Source organism: Dipodomys ordii, unplaced genomic scaffold (genome assembly GCF_000151885.1).
Source record: "Dipodomys ordii isolate 6190 unplaced genomic scaffold, Dord_2.0 Scaffold41, whole genome shotgun sequence".
Taxonomy (NCBI): domain Eukaryota; kingdom Metazoa; phylum Chordata; class Mammalia; order Rodentia; family Heteromyidae; genus Dipodomys; species Dipodomys ordii.
Genome location: NW_012267257.1, coordinates 12,986,419 through 13,007,804, shown reverse-complemented (window position 1 = coordinate 13,007,804; position 21,386 = coordinate 12,986,419). Strand labels below are relative to the sequence as shown.

Below are 21,386 nucleotides of genomic sequence, written 5' to 3'. Positions count from 1 at the left end.
ATTCCTGTAATCTTAGCTGCTCAGGAGACTGAGCTCTGAGGATCATGGTTTGAAGCCAGCTAGGGCAGGAAAGTCCATGAGACTCTTGCCTCCAGTTAACTACTCAGAAAAAGCCAGAAGTGGCTCTGTGGCTCAAGTATTAGAGGCTAGCCTTGAGCATAAAGAGGTTCAGGGATAGTGCTCAGGACTGGAAACAAAATGAGTTGAAATGGAAGTGAGTATGACCTGGACATTGAGCTAAGTAGGCAGGGGATAGATGGTGTAGCTCACTGATGTAGCACACTGCTTACCATGCACAAGACCCTGAAGGGAAGGAAGGGAGGGAGGGAAAGAGGGAGGAAGAGAGAGGGAGGGAGAGAGGGAGGGAGGGAGTTAAGGGTTATGGAGAGGGAAGCTGAGGAGGGTGGGAGGAAAGGAAAGGAAGGAGAAAGTTAAGAAAAGAAGAAAGAAAAAAAGGTAGCCAACAGGAAAGGGAAAGGAAGGGGGAGGAAGGGAAAGAAAAGAGAGGAAAGGAAAAAGGGGAGAAAAATTTGAGTAATGGAGAAGTTCATGCAGGTAGGTCAATTCTATGTTTTTTTTGATGTTGTTAGGAACTGAAAAACAGACCTGAAAGTAAGAAAAGAACAATGTGGAAGGGATTAGCACATAGGAACAAGTTGAAGAGTATGGATGCGTATGACCAAAATAAGTGTGTAGAAAGATTTTGATTTTTTAAGTGCCAAAAGAAAAGGCAATAGGACAAAGGACATAAGACCTGGAAACAATAGCATTAGGAATGGGTAGTAAAAGAGGACCCAGAGAAAGTTAACCGAAAAGTTAACAGGGAATTGTTTGGAGAGAGGGTTTCAAAATGAAGTGCAGCATGTGTTCTACAATTGCAGGTAGTAAGGTAAAGATTAGAGAGACAGACATCCATGATGTTGGCAATTAGCAAATTGCTAATACTTGGTTTATCCTGGGCCCTGGGACTAAAATTTTTGCTGGAATTCAGACTCAAATCGATGGCAACTGAACAGTAGAAGAAGACATTTAAGCAGGAGATCTGTCTAAACCTGGCACAAAGCTAGAGATAGCTTTTTCTGGAAGGGATAGAAGAGGACTATGGTAGGTCTGTACAAGGAACTTGGCCTATATCTTCTGAAATCTACCATTTCTATGGTCAGTCATGGGCCTTCTTCACGTGCCTTCCAATTAGATTCTAAGCTGAGTCAAAATAAATGATGGTGTTCTTAACCTTTTCTTCTTAAATCACAGTTTTTCTTATAGGAATAATTAATTACACTTGAGATAAGAAGTTAGAAAAAAGTCTGACAGTGATGCATACCTGTAATCTTAGCACTCAGGAGACTGAGACAGGACGCTCAGGAGTTTGAGTTACCCTGAAATACATAGTGAGGTTCAGGTCAACTTGATTTTTTTTTTTTTGGGTCCGGTCATAGGGCCTGAACTCTGGCCTGGGCGCTGTCCCTCAGCTCTTCAGCTCAAGGCTAGCGCTCTACCACTTGAGCCACAGTGCCACTTCCGCTTTTTCTTTTGGCTTATGTGGTGCTGAGGAATCGAACCCAGGGCCTTGAGCATGCAAGGCAGGCGCTCTACCACTGAGCCACCTTCCCAGCCCTCAACTTGATTTCTATAGTGAGATTTTGTCTTGACAGCAAGAGAGAGAGAAGAGTTTTTGTTTTTGTTTTTGTCTTTTTTCCTAGTCAAGAGAAACAGCCTCCTGGTTAGATGAAGTATTATTATCAAGTTTTTAATAAATATCTGATAGTATCTGATCCATGGAATAAAACAATTCAGGCTTAAAAAAGTGAAGGAAGGGGAGGTGGAGAGGGAAAGGATGGTAGGGGAAAAACAAAGGAAGAGGTAACAATGCTAGATAAGAAATGTACTCATTGTCTTACTCATGTAATTGTAACCCCTCTGTATTTTTACAATAAAAAACATAACAAAAGCAAAAAAGCAAAAAAAAGAGATAAAGAATAGAGAATAAATTCTAAAAAATAAGTGAAGTAGAAACATTATCCAAAAAAAGAAATGATGATACACCTTATTAATAGCAATAAAGTTACATTTCTAAAAAATTACAAACTTTTGAGAGGAATAAAGCACTTGTAAAGTCTACTTCATTTTCTTGTTGTTAGTCTTGTACATTTTCATTTTCTTGTCATCAGTCCTGTGACTGCTTTAAAATGAGGAAACTACATTAGCCAGCCTTCCATGTGGACAGACCATAGGAATTCATGTGTTCATGCCTCATTACACGCATGCATGCTTTATAGCCACCAGACCTGTTTTCCTCATTCTCCTAGGTCTTTTCCAGAATCAGGATACAGAGGTCAAGGTCAGAGGTTGATGTCTTTCAATAAACAATCTTTCTAAGAGTACTTAGTGAGAAACTTGTCTAAGTGAAATACTGGGAATATGATGTGAAGTCCTCCAAAAACTTAGTGTGGTGAGTGAGCTGCACACATGCCTAACTTTGCTAGCAGGTGTGGGAAAGTCAGTATTGTGCAATTGATAGAAAGGGATTTGGAGGTCAACATGGATGTTACAGAAGTTGGGGGAACTTCTGAGATGCAATGAGAGAAAGGAAACTCGAAGACTTTGAAAATGAATCCGTTGATGGAAGGATCGGGGAAAAAGAGTTAGCATTGAACCAGTTAGAGAAGAGTTGTAAAGAGAATCAGGTTGGTTCTGTACCTAAGGATGTCTGATGCTGAAGCCAGGTTGGGGTCTGAGGAATTATGGCTATATGTAAACATTAAGGCCTAGTGTCCTCAGGAGAACAGTTGCTCCATAGTAGTTTATACATAAGCCAGACCACGGGGATGAATGAAAGGAATAGGGACTTGAGACTATGGTACCTATTTTTCAGTTGGTTGGTTGGTAGGGACTAGGTGGGATTCTCCTGCCTCAGACTCGTGGATATAGGCCTGTTCCATCATGCCTGGACTAGGCTGAATATTCTAAATATTTTATGTAGAAAGAAATAGTGGAAATAAGAGGGTAGCTAGAGCAGTTAGACAATTCAAGTGAAGATAATTTTACAGGAAAAATGCGGTAAGATTTTAGGCAAGAGAATTTAAAGATTTTTGTGAAAGTGGAACATTGATGGAGGTCATAAGACCACTCTGAAGCAGAGGAGAGACATGAACGTAAGTCTAGATAGACTAGCGGACTGGAAGCTAACGCTTCATCTTATATTTCCAGCACACACTTTTTATGTCTAACGCTTCATCTTATATTTCCAGCACACACTTTTTATGTCTTTGCACTCAAACTGCCTCTTTAGGCCAACTGGTCTTCTTACCTTTCCTAACACTCCTATAATCTCCCAGACCTCATGTACAAACACGTATACACCCTTGTAGGCTCACATATGCACACATGCATACACACACACACACACGCGCACACACACACACACACACACACTTCTGCTTATTCTGTTTCTCAGACCTCTGTGTTTGTAGTAACTACTGCTAGTGACTTTTAGGAATTGACACAAAGCAATTTAAGGGCCAGTTACCTATTATGTAATAGATCCTTGCCCTCACTCTCACTATCCAAGTTCATTTCCATCTCAGTTGATCTGTATGGAAAAGGTATCTTAGAAACTAATTGGCTTCAGAATTACTTTAGAGCTTTTGCAAAGAAGGCTTTGTTCCCATTCATGGCTGTAACTCATTAAGAGATCCTGCACACAGAACACAGGAGGCTGCAGGGCATCAAAGCCAACTCATTTTGAATGATCTCTGTTATCCTAGACTTGCACCTATGCTGTGAAGCCAAGCTTCAAGGGCTAAAATCAAGGCAATCTGGGTAGGACCTGGGCCAGGGGTGTGAAGTGAGCAGAGAAGCCCTGTGGGGTATCAGTCCCTAGCTGTCTGTTTCCCCAGTCCCCAAAGAGAGGGCAGAAAGTGAAAAACAGTCATTGCTTTTAGTATAGTAGAATAAAACCAGGTTAGTGTGTCCTATTGGTTCAGCTGGGGCAGAACATGAGACTGTAGTTCTATAAATTGGGTGGTTTTAAGTCTGCCTCTGTTAGCTTGAATTAAGTGCTCAGGAGCACCAGCTTTTACCTGGAAGACCAGGGGGGAACCCTCTACCAGCTTTCTTTAGCTGGGGTTTTGTTTGACATTCTCTTTGTCTTCTTAGTGAAGGAACACACTGCTTTTAGAAATTAGATTCGTGTGTGTGTGTGTGTGTGTGTGTGTGTGTGTGTGTGTGCAATTAGTATCACTAGCTTCATCTCGGATGAAAAAAATTCCCAGATGGAAGTAATTGTACTCATAAGCCCTTGTATTTATAGAGTGCCTTTTTCAGAAAGCTCAAAGGATAACATTATATGGCATAACATAGTTTGTTTCTGGACTATCTCCATGTGCTTGGTAAGGGAGAGCTTCTATAATTATTTGTTGTCATTTGCCATTTGAAGGATGGGGAAACTTTGCCATGGCAACAGTAGAATTGAAAAGTGGAATTCTCCCTGCTGGGAGAGCTTCCTAAGGATCACTGAGGTTTAAGATAGGAGTTCTTCACCAGGTCCCAATGGCTCATACCTGTAGTCCTACCTACTCAGGAAGCTGAGTTCTGAGGATTGCTGTTCAAAGCCAGTCCTTTCAGAAAAGCCCATGGGACTCTTATCTCCAATTAACAACCAAAACCTGGAAGTGGGGCTGTGGTTGAAGTGGCAGAGCACTAGCCTTGAACATAAAAGCTCAAGGACAAATGCTCAGGCCCTGAGTTCAAGGCCTAGGACTGGCACAAAAAAAGAAAAGAGAAAAAAGAAGATAGAAGTTCCTGGACCCATTTCTCTAGGAATTGTAACTCTAGGATTAGGCCTAAGAATCTATGTTTCTAAATAAGCATCCAGATAAATTCTGCTTCACAGCCAGATCTAGGAACTTAAACTGACAACCATTATGATAACCATACTGCTTGCCTTCTCCTCTTCCAGGAATGGCTTTGGAACACACCTCCTCAATGTCTGCCTTCTTGCCTCCCACTCTCTCTTCACCAGGTTTCCCAGCTCAGGCCAAGAAACATGCTGAGTCAGCTAAGAACAAACTATTGGCCCTGAAGGGAAACATGGCCTCGGAGGAAGAGGAGAAAGAAATCCTGGGAGCTCTGGTTCTGCTCTACTACACTCTGGGCATGGCCTGGCTCCTACAGAAACGATATCCTTTCCTTCCCAGATGGGTCTGGTGATTGGGGTCCTGGTCCACATATGACAGATGGATCATGTCATACATGGGAGGGAAGGAGAAGAAGACACAGAATCTTGGTAGCCGTGCAGACCCTCTACTAGGTGCTTTCTCTCCATCTGCAGCAGCATTTATTTTCCTCATGTAAATGTGGAGTGGAGTCCTAGAAAGGATCTCACTTGCAACACATCTTCTTGCTAGGTGCTAATTTCCTGAGTCTGATCTGCTTTTCATTGAGCATTAAACATCAGTATTCATAATAGAGATGTGGATGATGGTGGTGGTAGTGTAGGAATGGGGAGAATGGGTTCGTAATTTAAAGCAGTTTGACAAACTAAGCTGCACCTTATAATTCTTTGGGGAGCTTTCAGAATTGCTACTGTGTGGGTCCCACCTTAGAGATGTAGATCTAGAGTCAGTCGATCTGGGGGTACATCCATTCATTGAGATATTTGAAAGCCTCCCATGTGGTTATAATGTGCAGCCCAAACCCACTGATTTAATAGAGTTTAGTTTTAGTGGAGTTTTTGTTTTCTGGAAATATTATGGAGAGCACTTCCTGTGAAATGGGAAGCCAAAAAAAAATAGACAAAAGTAGTTCTCCATATCTTTGGGAGACAGTGGTATTTGCCTATGTTTCTTAGCTTTCTGACACTATAGCAAACACTTGAGGCATTCAACTTACAAAGTATAATGTGATGCCCAGTTTGGGGGTTCAGGCGCATGATCTATTAACTCCTTTGCTTTGGTGCCTATAGCAAGGCAGTACGTCATGGCAAGAACATGTGCCAGAATGGAACTATTTGCTCTTGGCCAAGGAGCAAATGAGAAAAGAGGAGGATGGGCAGATATCTCATTATTTCCTTCAAAGGCCTTCTCCTTTTAGCCTCTTACTAGGCCCCACTTCCAAAAGTTGTCACCACCTCCAAATAACAACTGGGACCAAACCATTACCACATAGACTTCATAGGGCACATAAAACCTAAACTGAAGCCATGCCTTGCCTCAAGAAGCTTGTAATTGATAGCTTTTAACGGTGGCGAAATGTTAATTATCATGAGCACATCACATGTGAGTCTGCTCTATATTACGCCTCCCCCACTACAATTTTGGTTTTATTGTGCAATTCACAAAGCCTGATTCATGGCCTTCCTCTGATACACTTGTCTGTCTCCGGGGGGTGGGGGTGGGGGAATGGGGAGGGGGGGGTGGGTATTGAAAATGAGAAGAATAGAAAGATGGTGGGAATTACCTGGGTTTTTGTTTCCTGTTTGCCTCTGGCCAAAAACTTGCTTTTCTTGGATTTTCTGAATTACCCAGAAAGTCCTTTTTTTTTCCTATTCCAGTGAAACCACTTGGAGAAAAAGTGAATAATTGTTGTCATGAAGTAGTAAATGTCTCTACAGGAAATGTAATGTAATTTAAATTTTCCGTTCTGTCTCGCAAACTTTCATCTACTGCAGGCCTACAGCACTAGAAACCCAGAGCCTTGTTCTTTTTCCAGAGAATGCTTCCCTCTTGATGACATACACACGTGGGGATTAGATCACCTAGTTAAATGCCTGTTTTCCAGCCTTGCTTCCTTTCCCCTGAGGCCCTTTTGTTTGCTTATCAATGTCTGTGTTGGTGGAGTGGTAGCCATTTGCCTTGACTATTTCACTGGAAAAGAAGCTTATTTCTACCTGCAGAAGTCAGAGACAACCATGAAGGAACTGACAGAATTAAATAAGGGATACATTTATGGAATGCCAATCACAGAGAAAGACCTAGCGATTGGTTTGGGCAGGTAAGATCTGGGCATAAAGTGAAACTTTTATGGAGGAGGCCTGGAGTTCCATGTTGTCTTGTTCCTCTATATAAGGGCAGAAAACTATTCAGAATAAAAAAAGCCAGGGGCTTACATGATAATAAAACAGGCTCATATTTACCAAATGTGTCCCTACTTTTGCACTGTTCCACTAAATGTTCACAACCACCATTGCAATAGTCAGAAAAAAAAAAAACTCTCTTACTAGAGAGAAGAGGACAAGGGGGCTGGAAGTTCCAGCCAGAGGACCACAGGGACACCAAATAGACAACAAAGTTTATTGCCAGCAAACTAACAATGCTGTGCCTTTCCGGCCAGGCTCAACACCACAAAATGCTTGTCTTGAAAAGGGGAGATCTTTATAGGGCCAGGGGACAGGAATGAAAAGGTGGAATTTACTATTTGTAACAATTGTGGTTAGGTCTAGGCTGCAGGCGTTCCGCTACTGCAGCTGAAGGTGATTGGACTCCATGAGTTAACAATTGCATTCAAGTCTAAGCTGGTCACCTGATTTGGGAGAAAGGGCTGAGGAACTAAGATGGGGGTTGTTAAGTCAAGATGGAGGAGTATATGCTACTAGGGACTAAAGCTGCTTTAAGTTGGATCTATGATACGAATTCCTTAATTCTCAGCACACTGTTAAGTTTCTCTTATATTTATCCTAGGATTGGCTGGTTTTGTTTTCTGGATTGCCTTTTAATTCAGTCATGAAGTACAACAACTTAGCAGATAAGGAAAGAACAGTTAGTGAAGATAGGCAATTGGAGGCTATGGAAATTGCACAGCATGTGTATGATTTAAGGAAAGTTTTGTTCTGAGTGGAAATAAAGTTCATGGAATTCGTGCAAGCTAGAACAAGTCTTAACTGTTTTTCAGTTGAATTAAGGATCCTCTGAGAATTGGAATAATTAGAAATAAGAGTGGGCCCATCAGATTATCAGAAAAAAAATGAAGAGTTTACTGTTCCTTAGATTTTTAAAATATCTTTATATCCTAGAAAGCAAATCTGTTTGTAAAACCATAAGATGATTGAATGGTAAGTAAATGAAGCACATGTGTCACATCTGCCTCCTCTAAACAAACTGTGAATCTAGAAGTCAAATGGGAAATAGGGGGGAGATGTTGGAATGTCCACAACTAAATAAAATTATTGACTTAGGTCCATAGGACCGTATAGTACAATCTAATAACTGCCTCCTGCTGTCACACAGAGCTGTAGTTAGAAGTTTTTCTGCCTTATGTAAAAGAAAGCATTGTTTCCTTTTTTAGAATGAATTAAAATGTTTATCCATTCATTTTTTCCACAATATCCATTTTTTGCATGTACTGTTCGAAATGTTGGAATGCTTACTAGATACAACTACATACTAGACACTATTATGATTACTGTCCTAATGTATCTCATTCAATTAAATCAATTCATTCAACTGCACATCAAGTTAAAAATGAACAGTGGTGAATGACAGAGGAAAGAGACTTAATTGAATGTGGCAGTGTAAAGGAGACAAGAAGGCTGAGTGACCCTGAAATTCTCTTGAAATTGCCTTCAGGATACTGGCATACGTTTTTAAGTTTAAGTAAGAGAAGAGTTGGAGGCAGCAGCCAGAAGTATGTATCATTAGGTGGTCCTAGTCAAAGGTATTCCTTGGATATTGGATGGTGTCTAGTCATGATAAGAAGTTATTATTTGTCTGGGGCGGGACAGGCATTTGGTTTTCTCACAAAATGGATCTGCCCTTCTTGGAGTCACAAGGTGATTATGGAGAGGTGAGAGGAAATCACAAATAAGCAAGTAACTTCCTTCATGTTGGAAATCTCCGAGTTCTTGAATACCAGAAGCTTCAAGATTGGGCTTTCAAACCCAGAGGCTGTTGAACTAAGCTTTCAAAGCCAGAGACTTCTATCTAGGTGCTCAAGTTAGAAGCATACTGCTTTGGGATTTGAATGTTACTAGTACTTCACCCAGCAGCTATAGACCTGGCTCCTAAATTTCAGATACTGGAGGCTTTGTTTCATAACCCTTAATGACTCTCTGGACCTCCCCCAGTGACCATGGCATTCAACGCTCACAGTCTTGAGTCTTCACAGCCTCTCCCTTTCTCTTCCCTTGGACATTTTTTAACTCTAGCCACTCCACGTTCATCTGCTCTTAATATTACAAGCTCAGAAGCCAGATGCCAGTGGCTCACATCTGTAATCCTAGTTACTCAGGAGATTGAGATCTGAGGATTGTGGTTCAAAGCCAGCCCAAGCAGGAAAATCGCTGAGACTCTTATCTCCAATTAACCACCAGAAAATCAGAAGTGGCCCTGTGGCTCAAGTGATAGAGCACCAGCCTTGAGCTGAAGAGCTCAGGGACAGCACCCAGGCCTGAGTTCAAGTCCCACAACCATATACATATACACATACATATATGTGTATATATGTATAGATGTATGTGTATATATATGTATGTGTGTATATATATATATATATGTGTGTGTGTATATATATATCTAGCTCAGCTTGCTCTACTGGCACAAACATGAAAATAGAAAAGAGATTATATTCTTCATTTAGTTGTGGAAACTTTGAAGATACAGGTATACATATAAGAAAAAAAAGCCATTGTATGGAGCTGGGAAGGTGGCTCAGTGGTAGAGCTCTTGCCTTGCATGCATGAGGCCCTGGGTTCAATTCCTCAGAACCACATAAGCAAAAAGAAAAAAGCCGGAAGTGGCGCTGTGGCTCAAGTGGTAGAGTGCTAGCCTTGAGCTGAAAAGCTGAGGGACAGCGCCCAGGCCCAGAGTTCAGGCCCCACCACTGGACCCAAAAAAAAAAAAAAAGCCATTGTAATACTACTACCCAACATTAATCGTTATAAACATTTGGCTCTATTCTCTCTCATTCTCTCTCTCTCTCTGTATTCTATGTATCCATCCAATGACTCATCTATCTGATCATCTCTGTAATCTCAGATTTTTTTTTGTTGTTGGTTGTGGGGCCTGAACTCTGGGCCTGGGCGCTGTCCCTCAGCTCTTCAGCTCAAGGCTAGCACTCTACCATTTGAGCCACAGCACCACTTCTAGCTTTTTTTTTTTTTTTTGCTTCTGTGGTGCTGAGAAATTGAACCCAGGGCCCCATACATGCAAGGCAAGCACTCTACCACCGAATCTCAGAATATTTTGAGTATGTCTTTGTGCCTCACTTTTTTCAACTAGTCCATCTGAAGTCTCTTTCCATATTATTGTTAATCTCAAAAGAAAACACAACTCTGTGAAGCATTTTAATATATGATATACTATAATTCATTTAACCAATTTCAATGTTTCCTCTGTCTTCTCTCATCTTTAACTGAGGAGATATAAACTAAACTGAATTGAATAATGCAAAAATGCCATTGGTTTGATGGAGAAAACCAGAGGTAATAAAATTTCATTTCGATTTTAGAAAGCCTGTGTTTATGAGTAAATCATCCCATCTTGTGAATTGCTGGGTACTGTTTTTCCATTTGCCTTTTTAAAAATTAAAGTTTAGATGATAGTGAAACATTGAAATAGTTTAAATGGATGGTTGGCAGTAGAATCTGGTGGGTAAGCATGTACTTACAGCAAGACTGGAATTTGAGTCAACCACCCAGAAGTTTGGCCTATTGAGCCCAAATTCTTTAGTTCTTAAGAGTTAAATCCTTATGTGTCTGCAAAGTAAGTGACCTCTCTGTGACTTTCCACTTTTTTTTTTGTAGAGCCTCCTTGGCCATCCACAGATTAAACCTTGCTCTATCATACTTTGAAAGGGCAATTGATGATGTTATTGCTGCGGAGGGGGATAACACGTCAGATCTGATCAGTCTCTATGTGGAAATCGCTCAGATGGAACAGCTGAGAAAGAACCATGGGCAGGCCATCCGTTATTTAAAGCAGGTTAGTGCATTAGCTGGAGGCCAGAGGCCCAGTGACAAGGGCCAGGGAAGCTGGAGCTTCTCAGAAAAAAAGGGGATAAGCCTAACTCCATATTACTCTGGACTTTGTAAAGTGGTAGGATTGGTTCCATGTTATCCTGACTTCCTTCTAGACCCTCATCATCAATCCAAAGCAATCTGCTATGGGACCTGTCAGTAGACAGAACTTCTCCTCCTAGATTCCCTTCTCTCCTCTGTCTGTGGAGGAAGCCATGTGTAAATCTACTCCAAGGACAAAAAAGTCAAGGTGCCTGGACTTCTCTCCAGTAAACACAGAGGGCCTTTTTGATGAAAAATCATAACATTCTATTATAATGCTGTCATTTTTCCTTTAAGCCAATCTAGCAGGTTGTATTTACAAACCTAAGGTTAAACTAACAAAAGGGTATTTCAACTTGGAGTTTACTTGGCAAATGCTCAGGAGAGACCAAAACAAAACATAAGAAAGAATGTTGACTCTATCTTATGAAAACAGTTTAGGGTGCATTTATATATCATGTATTTCAAACTGCTATTAAGTTCACTTTTTCTCTCTTCTAAATAGGATTGTCCTATTGTGGCTCTATTATGTTCCATAGCCACAAGTAGAATACATGGCTGTATTTCTTATAAAAATGTAGAAAAGGGCTGGGAAGGTGGCTCAGTGGTAGAGTGCTTGCCTTGCAAGCCAGAGGCCCTGGGATCGATTCTCAGCACCACATAAGCAAAATGCAAAAAGCCGGAAGTGGTGCTGTGGCTCAAGTGGTAGAGCTCTAGCCTTGAGCTGAAGAGCTGAGGGACAATGCCCAGGCCCAGAGTTCAGGCCTCACGACCGGACCCCCCCCAAAAAATGTAGAAAAGCCTTTTGCAGAAGCTCCATACTGGCTTTCCAGAGTGGTTGAACAAGTTTACACTCCCACCAATAGTGCAGTAGCATTCCCTTTTGGCCACATCCCCTCCAGCGTCTGCTGCTGCTATTAGATTTCTTGATTATAGCCATTTTAACTGGGGTGAGGTAGAATCTCAATGTTGTTTTGATTTGCATTTCTTTTATGGACAGAGAAGTTGAGCATTTCTTCATGTGTCTATTGGCCATTCTTATTTTCTTTTCAGAGAAGTCAGAGCTCCCCTATGACCCAGCAATCCCTCTTCTGGGCATTTACCCAAATGATCACAATGATCACACATACTAAAGCTACCAGCACAACTATGTTTATCACAGCATTATTCACCATAGCTAAGATATGGAGCCAATCCAGATGCCCCTCAGTAGATGAAGGGATCAAGAAAATGTGATACACACACACACACACACACACACACAAACACACACACACACACACACACACACACTGGAAGTCTATTCTTCCATCAGAAATAATGACATTGCCCCATTTGTTAGGAAATGGAAAGACTTGAAAAAAAATCATATTAAGTGAAGTAAGCCAACTCCCTCCCAAATAGGTCCCATGGTTTCCTTTATTTGTAATAATTTATAATAACATATAATTTATATGTCTAGGATAATCTTATCAGATGAGCAGAAAAGCTCAAAAGCTATGTACATATAATCACATAAGATGAGGCTAAGTGAAATGAACCCCAAGATATGGACACAAGAGGTTTTTTTCTTTGTTGTTGTTAATGTACTATGTAATTTTTTTGGTTTCTTTTGTATGTTCTTCCCCCTATGTTATATCCCCTGTTGTCACAGTATTTGATTTTGGTGCCCTACATCTTGTATATACATTTATCTAATTAGGGGAGATGAAAGGGAATAACAAAATGTCAAAACAAGGATACAGGATGACCCATTGCAACAATGATACAAGACACTATTTTGGAAATGAACTTTACAACTAGTCGGGGGAAGGGTTGGAGAGGGAAGGGTTGTAGGGAAAAAACAAAGGAGGGGGTAACAATGTTTGACAAATGTACTCATTATCTTACTCATGTAACTATAACCCCTCTGTACAGAATCTTTACAATAAAAGAAAATTAAAAAGACATGCAGAAAAATTTCAATGCAGCCCAACCATATATGTGAAAACAGATGCTATGGAAAAGGCATTGTGAACAGTTTGACAGCCCAAGATTATAAGCATCATGTCATGGAGGCAAATTAGGGATACCACTCTGATGACAGGACAATCTTTGCCTAGAAAGCTAGTCTAGGTTTTGGATCCAAGGCTTTCTTTTTTTGGGGGGGGGGTCCGGTTGTGGGGCCTGAACTCTGGGCCTGGGCACTGTCCCTCAGCTCTTCAGCTCAAGGCTGGCACTCTACCACTTGAGTCACAGTGCCACTTGTGGCTTTTTTCTGCTTATGTGGTGCTGAGGAATCGAACCCAGGGCCTCAGGCATGCAAGGCAAGCGCTCTACCACTGAGCCACCTTCCCAGCCCTGGATTCAAGGCTTTCTTAATTCAGTGGTCAGATCTTAAGGAGTAAAACAATAAACATCAGTATTTATGAACACCACCAAAAATAAGTGTTAAAACTTATGGAATGCTTTTACCATGTGTACTTGAGGAGGTGTTAATTCATTTAATCCATATAATAGCCCAATGAAGTAACATCATTATTTTGTCTCCTCTTAAGGATATAAGAAGTACAAAGAGTTATAATTACTTCTGTTGAAGTTGTATAGGTAACAAGTGGCAACGCAGAGATTTGAACTCACATCTTATATGTTGTTTTATTCAATTATATACAATTATTTGTGACACTTGTTTTATTATCTCCATTTTCTGTTGTGATTTGAATAGGATCAGGAATCATCTCCTGTTCTATATACTTGTAGTGATTGAGCTGGGGTGGGAGGTCCAGAAGTGTGATTCTCAGATCCATGTTTTCTGACTGCCTTTGATACCGAGCCTTTGAGATGGTGCCTAGATTATAATGACAGGTGCTTGGAAACCTTGTGAAACAATACTAGCTATTACTGATTGAGAATTTACCATGTGATGAGTATTGCATTTGCATACACCAATTCATTTAATCTTTCCAAATCCTAAGCAGTAAGAAACATATATGCTTTCTACTCAACAAAATGACTTGCTCAGGACTCACAGCTAGGAATTAGCAAGGAGCTGGGACTCAGGCTTATCTCTCATCAAATTCTGTAAGCTCTATACTGGCTCTCAACTAGCAATTCTATGTAAACTACCGGCGAAACACTGTCATCTGTTCTTATCATGTCATTGTTTTCTTGTGTCTTCCAGGCCCATTCTATCTGTATTTCTTCATTCACTGAAATCAGCCCCCAAACTGGAGAAGTGAGTGCATTGCTTGCCAAAGCATATGCCATGTCTGGAGAGCCTCAGCACAGGGGTAGGTAGAAGAAGTGGCCTTGAAGTTACCATCGTTAACCAGTGACAGGTGTAAAATACATTAGTGAGTAATCTATCAGCAAGGTTATGGTTAGCTGCACATCCTAACAGAAAATTGGACCAGTCATAGCTTCATACAAAGTTAATTAACAAGAATTTAGACCTAGATGATAACAATTCTTCCAAATTGTTGGATCATCAAAACGGAAATAATAATCTATCTTCTATTTCTTTCATTCTCTTAGAATCTCAACAGAATTTACATTCATAAAATTTGCAGAGTTCTTATATATGGTGAACATGTTAAAATGGAGGATAAAATGCTCTCATTGATTGATGAGGAAATTCAGAAGAAAACATTGTCTCTTCCTTCCTTTCTTCCTCAGTCTCCTTGACTGGCTTATAACAGAGAATGTTTTAGCAGTTAGAATATTCTTGATCTATATCTGAGGTACTGGGGGTTCTTGAAGAAAGGCAGGTGATTAGATTATCCCTCAACAATATTTCTTTGTCTGGCAAGGTCATCTTTTTGAGAGCACATGCTTTGGGACAGACACAAGTGAACTGGTGAGGGAAGACTATATCATTAGCTGCCTTGAGTGGAGCATTAGACAGTGTTAGAGTTGATGCCCTGTCAGGAGGAATGGAGGAATTTGTGAAGAAATGATTTAAACATTTAAAAACATTTTTTCCTTTACTCATAAATGTAATCCATTTTGATGTATGTTATTTTCCAGCTGGATGGGGGAAGATAGATAGATAGATGAGAGAATGAATATTAGAAAATAAAGGATGCATTTTGTGTCCTAATGTTTCATACTCTTATATTCTCATGTTAAATAAACTTTTCAGTTTGTAGAAGTTTTAACATTTTAATTATTCTTTTAGCATAGATACTCATTGATACTTTTCTAGTAAAGGAGAAATATTGGTAGAATTACATGATCTTGTTGGCCATCCAACAAGTTTAAAAGGAGAAGTATAGGCATACAGTAAGAATTTATTTCTATGAATAAAATTTTATAGCATACTTAAACTTTTCTTTTTTGCTGGTTGTGGGGCCTGAACTCCGGGTTTGGGCACTGTCACTCAGCTTTTCAGTTTAAGGCTAGTGCTCTACCACTTGAGCCACAGCACCACTTCCAGCTTTTTCTGCTTATGTGGTGATAAGGAATCGAACGCAGGGCCTCATACATGCAAGGCAAGCATTCTACCACTGAGCCACCTTCCCAGCCCCTAAACATTTTTTTATTAATATCACTTTGTTTTTCTTCTATTTTAACTAGTACTTATATTAATTTGCATCATTTCTTTCCTTGTGGCCATGATATACCTGTTGGTTTAGAAGATGAGCAATGTGAGATTTCAGTGGCATAGATTGATTTTGTGTTTATAGTTTTATTTTCAAAGATATAAAACTGTTTAGTCAGGTCCATGAGACTCTTATCTCTAATCTGGAAATGGAGCTGTGGCCCAAGTAGTAGAGTGCCAGCCTGGAATGAAGTATGTAAGGGATAATGCTTAGGCCCTGAGTTAAATTTCCAGTAAAGGCACAAAAAACAAACAAAAGATGCCATGGACATTAAAAAGGTAAATAAATATTATGGAAAGCTCAATTACAATCTAGATGAAACTGGACAATTCTACAAAAATTGAATTTGCCAAAACTCATAAATAGGTTATTTAAATAGGGCTGTATATTGAAAAAAACTGAAGTAACAATAATAAAACCAAAAGCATAGGCTCAGAAGTTAATTCTACAAAATACTTAAGTAAGAAATTATAACAGTTCTATATAGTCTTCTCCAAAATATAGAGGTAGAGAGAATATTTCATAACTCATTTCATATCTCCAAAAGATAGAAGTAGAGCGAATATTTCATAACTCATTCTCTAATTCCAAAATCAGGCAAGACCTGTAAGACCTGCAGGCCATATCACTTATGAATGTAGAAACAACAACAAAACATAAACCTAAACAAAATATTAGCAAATTAAACTCAATGTATAAAAGTAATTGCATACTATAGCAAGGGGGATTTATGGAGTTACCCAAGGCCAACATTTGAATACTAATTAATGAATCACATTAATAGACTAAAAAAAGAAAAATCATAGGACAATATCAATAGATGAAGAAAGCATTTGACAGAATCCATTAACCATTCATGATAACTAACACACACACACACACACACACACACACACACACAGAACTAGACATATAGGGAGATTTCCTCTGTTTAGTAAAGATCATCACTATTAGTGTGGATATGGTTTGAATACATCTCTCAGATATTCATGTGTTGGTCTATAGTGTGGTGATACTTAAGAGGCTGTGGAACCTTTAAGAGATGGAGTTTAAACATGAAATATCATTTGAGCCACAGCTGATCATATACATTTGTGAAGGTTAGCAGTTTGCCTTAAGTAATCATCCTCATTTTTCCAGATGCTGTCGAGATATACTTTATAAAAAGTATCAGTGCATATAAAGCTTCCTTGGGTCCAGAGGACTATGAAACATTGACTACCATTGAAGAATTTTGTAAATGGCTTGTTCAAAATGGAGATAAACAGGTAAACAGGATCAATTCATAAACCTAATTGCTAGTTTGTTTGCATTAGATCTAGACAGCCATTTTCATCTCACATTTCAGAAACCAGAGTTTAGACAAATGCGGGTCAAATAGGAACAACACAGGGCTGGTGCTGCTTAAGAAATTGGTAAAAAAAAGTATTTGTCTTGTATCTTAACACATAATAACATCTTTCAAATCCAGGACTGGTTTCTACCTTTGGGTCTGGAGTCATCTTTCTTTTTTTATTATGATGCTTCTTTCTCAGTCTTGACTTCCAGGAATTATTAGCCATACTTTGCTTTCCAAGTTGAAAAAGAAGTAAAAAATGGTTTTGACTGATGACATTTTTACCTAGAAGTTCCATGAATCTGTGTTATTACTCAAACACTTTTGCCATGATCTTTATGTAAGTGTAGTGAAACTTGGGTCAATCATGCACTTCTGTATGATTTTGATCTGACAAAAGCAGTCTATATTTCCTCAGGTAAATGAGAAACATGGGTAGAATTACATGATGTAATTAACCATTTTAAAAACAGCTTAAAAGTAGGCATATCTACACACAGTAAGAATTTACTTCCATGAATGAAGAACATTTTTTATAGCATATTCAAACATTTTAAAAAAACTGATTGTTTTTTTTTCTTCTAATTTAGCTAGTACTTGTAGAAGGTAAAACACTTTTAGTGATTTTCAACATTTTTCCCCCTGTGGCCAGAATACTTACTGTCTCTTGGTTTAGAAGATTAATATGGGATCTCAGTGGCATAGATGGATAGTTTTTATAACTTTACTTTCTGAAACTTGGTCAGAATTTCCTAGTTTATACTTGTTATATTATGGGACATACTACTGGTGTGTTATTTCTGACAACCATGACCAATACCTGGTAGGGTCTTCTACATGGGTCCTCCCACCATCCATCCTCCTTGACAGGTACATGGAAGAGTCTGAGTGCCACATGGCTCTGAATATAAACCATATACATATGCAGAATTTTGGACCAGTCCATGAGGGCTTGAACCCTGTCTGTTTTGTACCCATTGTCTGAAATAGTAACTTGACATACAGTAGATGCTCAAGAACTATTCAATGAAATTGCTCAATTTTTTTATTGGATTAGAATTCAGTATTCTTTCATTAAATTTTTTTTATTATTAAGTAGTTGCACAAAGAGTTTACAATACTATGTCAGGTTATGAGTATAATTCATTTTGATCAATGCCACCTCTTCTGTTGTTCTCTCCATTTCCCCCTCCCATCCCAATCTTCAAGTTACTGAATTTTGTAACATATTTTCTATTTTTAAAGGAACTCTTTTCCCCAACTGTAAGCCTGATAGTAGGTTCCAGGTTTGTTCTAGAGGACCAACAGGAAACTCAACTGTCTTGGCAATTGTGTTCCCATGGAACATAATTTTTCTCTTGGTAAATAGATAGCTAATTTGTCACTGATTAAAAAAAAACTTTTTGGGAATGATAGAGATAAATACATTCTGTAGAAGTTTTAGAAATCATGGAGTTGAGCCGGGTGCTGGTGGCTCACGCCTGTAATCCTAGCTACTCAGGAGGCTGAGATCTGAGGATCGCAGTTCAAAGCCAGCCTGGGCAGGAAAGTTCGTGAGACTCTTATCTCCAATAAACCACTAGAAAATGGGAAGTTGTGGGCTCAAGTGGTAGAGCTCTCGCCTTGAGCTGAAGAGTGCAGGTACAGCACCAGTCCAAGCCCCACGACCAACCAGAAAAAAAAAAATCATGGAGTTGTTTCTCTACCACTTACATGCAAATCTACAAGAAAGGTATATTGTAAACCCATTACCACAAAAAACGTGTAATTCAAGACAAAAAATGTAAGAGAATGATTACAAATTAAAGAGGACTGAAGAGCCATGGAACTTGTATGTAACATGATTCTTAATTAGATACTAAAATGTTATGAGGAGCATTACTGGAAGAATTGGAAAATTCATGTATAGATATAGTTAGGTGAATAGTATTTTGTTGATGTGAATTAATGTCATTGTAATTATATAGGAGACTTTCCTTGTTCAATGAAGATATGTGTTTAAGTATTTAGAGGTAAAAAGTTGATGATTGCAACTTACCTTCAACAAATATGTATGCATATATGTTCATCTCTATTTTTAATATATATTTATATCTATGTGTGAGCATAATAAAGCAAGTGTGGGAAAATGGTAGCCCATTTGTGAATCTCAGTAATATTTTAAGTATTCATTTTACTCTTTTCCTGCTTTTCTGAAGGTCTGAAAATTTTTCATTTACAAAGTTGTGAAAAAAGAATGGGAATTATGGAACTCAGTCCCAACCATAGCACTGCATGATCTTGGGCAAGATCCTTAGTTTATATTAGTGCTCATCCTTCATCTGTAAAATGAGCATATGAATAGCTCCTGTCTCATAGAATAACTACGAAGGCTGAGTAACATTTTACATATGAAATAACTATCATTAGTTATAAACTTTAAAATTTTAATTCTTAATAAAACACCATCAGTTGGGTGACTCATCAACCTGACTATTCAGGACTGGTTATATCATTGGGGTAGGGAAGCCTCTACAACAGAACTCATGCATATAATTGCCATCTGATTTATTTAAACTCTTTTTTGATCCCTTAGGGAGCTTACAGACTGCTAAAGGCTTCAATGAAGTCATATGTCATCAACTATGGTGTTTGTAATGAAAAAGTGGCCGAAACTCTTTATAATTTGTCCAGGATCTGTTTTCCCAAAGGAGAAATCAGAAAGGCAATTCAGATGCTAAGGAAGGTGAGTTAAAGATGATGATTCTGGCTGCTTTTATAAAAATTTCTCCTAGATTTATAAGAAAAGTGTGGGGAATGTTTCCCTCCCCTTCACTTTCTTCCCTTTCCTCTTCCTCTCCTCATCCTGTCCCCTCTTCTGCCCTTTCCATTTCCTCTCACCTCTTCCTTTCGCCTTTCTCATTTTCTTTTTGTCTTTTCCCCTTCCCCTTCCCTTCCTTTCTCTTCCAAACTTAATAATACAAGAGCCTGTTCTGATTCTTTTTTCTCTGTTCTTTAGTTTCTTTCACTTAAACTTGGCTTGCTACCACTTGAGCCACAGCTCCACTTATGGCTTTTTTGGTGATTAATTAGAGATAAGACTGTTATGTATTTCCCTGCCTGGGCTGGCTTCACACTCCAATCCTCACATCTAGCCTTTTTAGTAGTTAGGCCACTGGCACCTGGCTTATAATTTAAACAAAAGAGAATATTTTATACAGCCATGCCTCATTCATTAGTCTTGACATAGCATTGATGTTTGTTCACCACCGCATGATGTTGACCTCAAAACGTTCACTTCCAAGAAAAAAAAAAAAGGAAAGAAATTTATTGAGTGTATACTAAATACCTAAAATTGAGTTTGGTTCAGTTTAGAAAGGATTTCATTTAAACTCATAAACACCCCCTGTGAAAGCTCTCATTTGACAGAAAGGAACCTGATGTCTGTCAAGGAATTTGCCCAAATCCACTGAGTCCTGGCAATCTGGACTCTAAAGGATCACATGCTTTTCTGGAGAGCCTTCAAACCAAGAGGGGCTTCATTATTGGGTAGGAGTTAGGGTCCTGATTGCATTCACCCAATGGTGGCTCACAATCAACCCTTCTCAGCAGCTTCATCAGAATAGAGAGGAGGAGGAGAAGATGACCCTGGAGAATTCCATCAGCCCATCCAACATGCAGCCATATCTATTAGAGCCACATCTAAGGTAAGTCCCACAGAGGTCTTTCTCTTTTTTAGTCATAAGTAAAAGAATGAGATTCTACATGCTCCCTCTGTAAAACCCACGTTAGGAATGCATAGAGAACCAGTCACAGGGAAATGTGGGAATTTTGCTCCCTATCTGCCAGGAAGCATATTTTCCTCATCAGTAACCATAGAGGCAAATGACTACTGTATAGAACTCCTTTCATTTCCTTAGCATAGTACTATGCATTTACATCAGGTATTTCCCACCCATAAATCACTTTGTCAGGTAGGTATGTTTTTCTTCATGATGACACTTGCAATGTTTAGGTATCTTGTCAGAAATCACCTAGCTAGATGCTATGATAAGACTTGAACCCAAATTAATCAATCTCAAAGATCTCCTATCACTATGTAATAGAGATTCTGACATTGATGAATTTGAGTATACATATTGGCTTACCTTTTTAGCAGGTAAGGCTCTAGAACCCATTTTACACACAGGAAAACTGAGACGTGATTTGGTAAATTTGCCCAGGAAGAGACAGAGTTGGGATTGTAATGCTGGTCTCTCTGATCCCAAAATATGCTCTCTGCAGGCAGTATACCTTATACTATGAAGGTTAATTGCCTGGATCTAAAACTCAGGCTGCAGATCCCAGCTCTCTAGCCTGGGAGAGGTTACTTCGCTTCCCTCAGCTTCTTTTTATGCACATTTTCTCAAGTGTGTTTTCTGAGTTAATGAAATCATATATAATACATCAGTTAGATTGGAGCCTGTCAGATCTTAAATGCAGAGTCATTCTCAATATC

At 39.2% G+C, this 21,386-nt stretch overlaps 1 protein-coding gene across 1 annotated transcript in view; it reads left to right on the top strand.

Annotated features, from left to right (window-relative positions):
* Ttc23l (tetratricopeptide repeat domain 23-like) overlaps positions 1-21,386 on the top strand; it is a 36,268-nt gene that overhangs the window by 7,271 nt on the left and 7,611 nt on the right. Inside the window, exons 4-9 of the mRNA XM_013018528.1 lie at positions 5,024-5,180; positions 6,868-6,993; positions 10,739-10,916; positions 14,154-14,262; positions 16,714-16,841; positions 19,485-19,634. Of these exons, the coding sequence (XP_012873982.1) occupies positions 5,024-5,180; positions 6,868-6,993; positions 10,739-10,916; positions 14,154-14,262; positions 16,714-16,841; positions 19,485-19,634 (848 nt within the window). The remainder of the gene's footprint in view (positions 1-5,023; positions 5,181-6,867; positions 6,994-10,738; positions 10,917-14,153; positions 14,263-16,713; positions 16,842-19,484; positions 19,635-21,386) is intronic.